Below are 7,280 nucleotides of genomic sequence, written 5' to 3' on the forward strand. Positions count from 1 at the left end.
CCCTCCGCGGGCTGCTCCGAGCTGCCGGACGAGCGGAAATGAGGCTTCACCCTGCGGGCAGAGCGAGGCTCAGGGACCACACACAGCTCCAGCAGCTCAACAAGGAGCAGAGCCCAGAGATCCTTCCTACCCACAGCCACCAGGAACGAGAATATTTGTCTTCCCTGTTCGTCTAGTCCTTCCGTTACAGTTCCCAAACTGCTCTCGAGTGTTGGCGCGTGCAGAAAACATCACAACTGCTGCCCAACAGATACTAAAGTGTGACAAAACCCAACCCAAAACCTCAACCAACTCAAAGAACCCCCAAAGCTAGGGGTGGCAAGGAGGGACAGAATCACCCAAAGAGGAACTTTTCCTTTGTCTGGGCCTGCAGCATTGGAGAGGGATGTGGAGAAATAAGGAACAGAGTGATGTGGCCACAAGCAACCACCGTGACCCAGGACAGGTCAGGAGGAGCAGAGAGCAGGGGAATGAGGCCACCCCCAGCAGAGCCAGGCTCAGTCTCACTGCTCCATTCCCACAGCACTGACTCTGCAGTTCCCAATCCCCCAACGTTTCACCCAGTTATCCATTACTCAGCACTAAAGCTGCAGCTCCTTTGAGCACAGCACAGCTCTGCACGCTCAGGACGGCTGCAAGTCCAGGCTCAGGGGCTGAAATGTAGAACTCCCTAGAAAAACTCTGATCCAGCACAATGTGGAACAGTTCTCTGGAGCAGCTTTCGGGTGCCTTGGACTATCTTCCACTTCTGCCCCCCACTACATTTTTCCAGGCAGCATCAACAGTCTCAGGATGCAAGACAAGGACCTTAAACTCTCTGTCCCCTCTGGTCAATCTGCACATCTCAGTTTAAGGGCAGAAGGAAGATTCTGTACACTTATTGCCAGCCAAAGTCTGATTCTCCAATCTCCCTTTCCCACAAGGATGTTGCAACAAATCAAGAGCAAAATAAATAAGAGTGGCTTAAACAAATGTTTAGCTACAGAGAAAAATCCAACACTTAACTATTAACTGCCTGAACAACAAACCAAATCAGGTTTCATGGGTCAGGACAGAAAGCCAAACTAGATGAATCTCTCTCCCTTCTGCAGCTTGAGAGATGTGCTGAGCAGAGATTCATTCACACTTCGCAGCTTTGAGAGGCATCAAGAACCAGTTTTAAGCTTTAAAGTTGTAGTTTCCCATCAGCAAAGGCCACAGGTGGAGCAAAGTTACCTAAATTCTTCCCTTCTGTTAAGTTTCCCATCAGCAAAGGCCACAGATGGAGGAAAGTTACCTAAATTCTTCCCTTCTGTTCAATTTGCTCTTAAAATGGCACATCCTCAGGTCACTGCTCAGCCCTCAGATCTCATAATCTTACCCGTCATCGAGACGGCCACAGTCTAGTCTGGGCAGGAGAGCAAAGCAGAAAGGATGAGGAAAACAAAGGAGGACAAAAAAAGGCAGAGAGAAGGAGGGATGATGTGAGAGCAGAGGGAAGGAAGAGCAGGGAGTGCAGGAGCTGCCCAGACCTCGACCGCTGACCTGTTCTCTCTTAGCGCGATACTTGATCATCACTGGGCCAGGCCTCGAGGTGGTGCCACCCTGGGACTGAACCCTCCTGTGGGCACTGGAATTCTGCTGCAGCACAGCTCACACCTGCTGCCAGGGTGTGAGATCCACCACCAACCAGACTCTGCACGAGCACAAGGGCTGAGCAGGGCTGGCAGGAAGGAGAACCCAGCTGAGACAGACCAGCAGGACCTGCACACACTCGACCCTAAAGCTGCAGCTGCAGTGACTGAAGTTCTACAAATTAAAGCCTTCATAGCACCAGAATTTTACAAGCTTCAGGATCACAGAGATGTGATCTAAAGGCAGCAGTGAGCACATGGGCTCAGGGGTTAAGAGTTGGCTACACGCAGTTCTTGTACAGTTGCAGCATTGATACTTCTGAGAGGATCAACATACGTAAGAGCTTTACAGGCTGCAAAGTTTGGGCATAATTTAAGGCCAAAAAAAAAAGCCAAAGAAGCCAAGCCTTTATGAAGAAGCTAGCTGGGAGCTGAGCAGCTGTAACTGGAGCAGCTGCTCCATGTTCCAAGCAGAGTCACACTCCCAGTTCACAGTCTGTGCTAAGACTCTGCTGAGTCACCACACACCAAATCCTAAATTCACCTTCTGCCAAGAGCCCCAGCCCTGAGCTGCACCACAAACCCACTCACAGCACTGCCAGTTGTCAACTGATCCCTCCAACAACACAAGAAGCAATTCCCCTGGTCCCAGCCCTGTGCTGCACACAAACAATTCTCACCCACACACATGGGTTGTATTTACACAGCACTGCTGCTCCAGCAATACAAAGTGTTTCCTCCTCCCCAGTGTTTACATCTGAGCAGAGTTCTCACAGCTCTCAGGAAAGATGGGGAGAAAGCAAATAAATTCCAGAAGGGACTCAGCATGGAGCAGTTGGAGCACAGCACTCAGGGCATGCAACTCCCACTGCAGGATCCCCACAGCTCTGCAGGCCTGAGCCCAGCAGGAAAGGCTTATGCTAGTGCTGCAGGAGTTTATAATCTGTGTCTAACAAACATAATTACAAGTATTACCTTAAGAGGAAGTTATTTATTTGGCTGCAGAAATTCCTCTGAGGCTTTTGAAGGAATTACCTTTGCTCTCCCAGCACGTGCAACCATTAGTTTAGATCTTAAGCTGCATTAAAAATGCTGCATGAAATGCATTTCATTTGTATAATCAAGTTGGAAAACAATCAGAGAGATCTGATAAACAAACCAAACCACCTAGTCCCATCAGGGGCTGCATGTGACACAGCAGGAGCTCTGAGGAGCTCAGCACTCCAGGGCCAAACCAGGGACAGAGTTTTCTTACCGATTCCTATGGAATGGGCGACCTATACTCAGGGAAGCAGCATTTGTTTTGTATGATCCTGGTGTGTTAAAGCCATTCACAAATCCTCCGTTGGGAAAAGGGGCCTGAAACAGACAGAGCAGCCTCAGTGGCTGAGCTACAAACACAACCCCTGGCAGATTTACCATCAGCTTCAGCATTTACTCCTGGCTGTACTTTCACATCGAGCTGCAGCATCTACTGTGGGGTGAACTGACAGCTCCAGCCAAACCCTCACAGGTTAACAGGCTGCATCTGCCTTAGCAGAGTTCCTGGGAAAGCTACAGGCTGTTCCACTACCACTGCCTACTGGATAAGGGAATTGCACACCAAAACTCTATGAAACAGAGAGTGAGGACAGCAGCTTTCTGACAGTCCTGCTCTGGCAGCTCCTTGGCATGAGTATCAGGCAACAGACCTGACCAGGAGTTCTGTGCTGAACACCCACTAACCCCCCTGGGCTGGCTGCTCCCCCTGACCACCAGCTCCCACTCACCAGTGGTGTCTCAAAGTAAGGTGCAGGATTGGGAGACCAGGTCTGAGGCACGATGCTGTAAATGGAGTACTGCTGAGGGCTATATACAGGCTGCATAAACAGGGGGGAGGCAAACTGTGCTTGGGTCTGCACGGGCTGGGGGTACACGCCCGAGTCCACCACCCGGTAACCATTCTTAGCAAAGAACGTGTTGATGGCTTTGATCCTTGCCTGCAAGACAGCACAGCACAGCCTGGGTCAGCTCAGCAGAGTGGAACCCTTCCTGCCCACTGAGCTGTCCCAGCAGGATGTGAAGGTTGGTTAGTGCTTATGAATGATAACAATCCATCCAGATCCCATTCCCACAGCAGGCCAAGGGGAAGGACACGTGTTGCTCTAGCTGGAGGATCTGTAAAGCTGAGGAGAAAAGCTGCTTTCTACAGCAGGAACTGTCCTGACTCCAGTGGAGACAGTTCCTCTCGCAGCACAAGCAGCTTCCTTCAGCCTGCCCTGTGCAGCAGCTGACTAAGAGTCAGGGGGGCAGGAGAACCTCTCTGGAGCTCTGCAGACCCAGATTCTGGGGGAAGTGGAGATGGGAAGAGGTGAGGAATGTGTTCCACCCCCCCTGGGAAACAGTGCTGTGAGTAACTGTGACTTGGCAGAGTGACCTCATTCACGTTTCCAACCCTCAAAGCAAGTGCTGGGGCCTACCCCACTGCTAATTCCCTGGTCCCACCCCCAAAATGCACAGCACCATCCTAACAGAAACAACACCAGTTAGCTGCAAGAGAAAGCTCAGCTGAAGCAGCCTCACCATTACTGGCTTGCCCTGAAAGGTTTTCACTTCTTCCCTTAAGTATTTAAACGCCTGTAGAGACAAAAAAAAAAAAAATCAACATTAGAATATCCTGATAACATTGAACTTCCCAAAGGACAGGACAAGATTTCACACTAGTGAGCAGCCATGTGCTTCCCTGAGATCCCAGCTAAACCCACCAACACTTCCAGCCCAGGGCCAGAGAGCACCGAGGCAAGAGATTACACCCCAAGCACCTCTCAACTTCAGCCTTATTAGCTAGAATTTGCCAGTAATCTCTTAAAACAACAGCATGGGCTCAGTAAATAAACATTTCTCTTAGCTCCAGGAAGCAAAATTCCCTGGAGCAGGGGAAGGACTCACACCAGGAATGTCTCTGCCAGCCTCACCTGCTGCGCGTCGGTGTCGGACTGGAATGTAACGTACCAGTTGTTGTTGTGAGCAAACTCACAGCTTATCACTTTGGGGCAGTTCTCGTTTTTAAACAGAGCCTTGACCTCCTGGGGAGAGAAGAATTGGGCAGTTCAGGGCACTTGGCTCTGAGCTGCACAGGAGTACCCAAGTGACACAGTTACCCTCCCTGCCCTCAGCTGCTGCTCCCCTGAGACCAGGGATGTTCCTCCATTTCCTTGTCAGCACTCCCAAATTATCCTCGACCTGTTTGTGAACCCCCAAATCTCAGCTCCCCAGGTAAAGCACAGCAGGCAAGAAAAATCAAGAGTGGTGCAGAACTGGTGGTATCTGTATGAAACATGCAGCAAACACGAGGCTTTAGCTCAGGAGAGTCATGGAGACAGGAATGACTCCATGAAACATTTCCAAGTCAAGGCACCCTGACAGCTTTGCCATAATCAGATTGTAAAGAGAGGGACAAGCAGCTGCTCAGTGTTTGCATTAGAAGAACTCATTAGAAATGCTGCTAGACAAACACTCCCTGTTACAACTCCAAAAAAACAAAGAACTAAATCATTCTGTTCGCCAAGGATCAGTAGGAATTTTATTATCCTCCCTCCTCTGGGCATAATGAGCTCAGCTCACGCTGGGCCACAATGAATGAGAAATGTTTAGTAACATTTCTTGCTGCCAAAACAACTCTCTGACTTCAAGTAAAGTTACTGCTGTGACAAAAATTCAGCCTGAATTCCAAGCTATGCCCTGGACTGATTTATTTTTGGATCTGAAAAGAAACCAGTTCAAACTTCCTTCCAGAAACGCCAAGTTAGCTCAGCTCTGGTGGAAAAAAAGAGTTTACTTAAGAAGGTTTAAATGTAGTAGTAAATAATGGGGAGGGACAATGGCAACAAGTTTTTGTTTTGGCTGTTTTGACAAGGCATCCAGGCAGAAAAAATTCCTGATGTGGTTTACAAGCAAAATATCCTTGTTTAATCCAATTACACATGACCTGACCTTTGCCTGGTGCTGTTTGAAGCTCTGCTGAAGAAACATTCCAAAAAAAAATCAACCTGTCCTTTCTTTGTTTACCTCTATAGGTGTTGTCTCAGGGATCTCACGGAGAATGATGATACACCTCTTGTGGTTTGGTCTGACTTTCTCCCCTCTCTCATCCACTTGTACCATAGGAGAAGCTGAAATTCAAACACCACAGATGAACACTGTGCACATCTCAGGCTCTGCAACTCAACTTGTAACACAGAATGAGAGCTCAGGAGTGTGGAACAACCTCCCACTGGACCATCTCTGCACAACTCTCCTGTCCCCAGTTACCAGCACAGCAAGGCAGAACCAGCTCAGAGGCTGAAACACTTCTGTGAGCCATGGAAGGAATATTTGTTCTACTGCTGCAGCCACCAACTCCCAGACTTACATCTCAAAACTTCAAGAATAAGGTCCATGTCTGTTGTCAGCTTCTTAATCCCTTCCATGTTGGCAATTGTCCATATGGGAACAAATTGATCACTGTCCATCTGAGACATCAAGTAAAGATCCTTTGAAAGGTTCTCACTAGAAAGACAAAAATCATTACTCAATGAAAAGCCTAAACATCACTTACAGAAGACTCAAAACAAGAGGATAAATGGAGGCTTAAATGTTCACAGCCAAAACACACTCAGAGTTTCTCTCCTAAACAAATATCAGCAGATCAGGACAAAGCAGAGCAAGGCAATTAAAAAAAAACTTCATGGAAGTTCCTGAGCAAAAAGGATCTGCAAAGAGATTCCTGGTCACACACAGGGAAATTGTCTTACAACTGCAAAGCACAGAGGTCACACTCAGCCCTGACCCAAGGACAGGACAGACAGCTAGAAGGTGCCACAAGGGATTCCACAGCACAGCACCAGCCTTGGGTTGTGTTCTGATCCACGGTGACACATACCAAGCCAAAAAAAGAGACTATTTGCCAAGGATTTGAACTCAGAGCTGATACCAACGCGAGCTAATGCACCTACCGAGAGAAGCAGAACTCAAGTTGTTTCCTCAAACATTCTCTAATGTCTTCTGTGGACACAGTGGAGCTGTTGTCACCTGGAAGGGAACAAACACATGGACCATCAGTCTCAGGACAGCAGCACAGTGCAGGGACACGCCGCGCCGCGCGGGACGAGGCAGGAGCTGTGCCTGGCCTGGAGCATCCCATGGACCAGGGCAGAGATCCTCCTCAGGCACATCAGAGCTGCAGGAGCCTCTGGTGGCTCCACTGCAGTACTCACCAGACACCTCATAGATTTGGTATCCCAGGTCTTCGGTGGCCAGGACAATGCCATTGGCAGATGCCTCATCCGCTGCGGTGCCATTCCGCGTGGCTTCGCAGGGTGGGGAATACATCACTTCATACTGCTTGCAGCTGTCCTCTGGGAGCTCTAGGTTACCTGCCAAAGGGGCACACCAGCAGCAGGAGAGCTCCTGTGAGCTTCAGGGTACATTCCATTTCAAAGATTTTGGCTACCAGCACTAAAACAAAGACCCAAAACTGCTGGAACTGAAAGGCTCGAAGCTAAGCCTACGTTTCTCAGACTTTGCATTGGGTAAGAACTTTTACCTCTCCAATTTCACAAAGATGTTCTGGTCTGCACCAGGCTCTCAGGGAGAAAAGATCCTGAAATTGAGGACCTAACCCCCAACCTTCCCACCTGAAATTTACTA

General features: G+C 49.0%; 1 protein-coding gene across 1 annotated transcript; it reads right to left on the minus strand.

The window, feature by feature from the left end:
- Window positions 1-8: 8 nt before the first annotated feature.
- LARP4 (La ribonucleoprotein domain family, member 4) lies at window positions 9-7,006 on the minus strand (the record flags this gene model as incomplete). Its single annotated transcript, XM_009082270.1, has 9 exons — window positions 9-51; window positions 2,869-2,972; window positions 3,383-3,592; window positions 4,176-4,229; window positions 4,568-4,678; window positions 5,661-5,764; window positions 6,004-6,140; window positions 6,587-6,662; window positions 6,848-7,006. Coding segments are annotated over 9 exons (998 nt in total), but the record flags the coding sequence as incomplete, so codon positions are not given.
- Between the last annotated feature and the right edge of the window lie 274 nt (window positions 7,007-7,280).

This window comes from Acanthisitta chloris, unplaced genomic scaffold (assembly GCF_000695815.1).
Source record: "Acanthisitta chloris isolate BGI_N310 unplaced genomic scaffold, ASM69581v1 scaffold39009, whole genome shotgun sequence".
In the NCBI taxonomy this organism is placed as follows: domain Eukaryota; kingdom Metazoa; phylum Chordata; class Aves; order Passeriformes; family Acanthisittidae; genus Acanthisitta; species Acanthisitta chloris.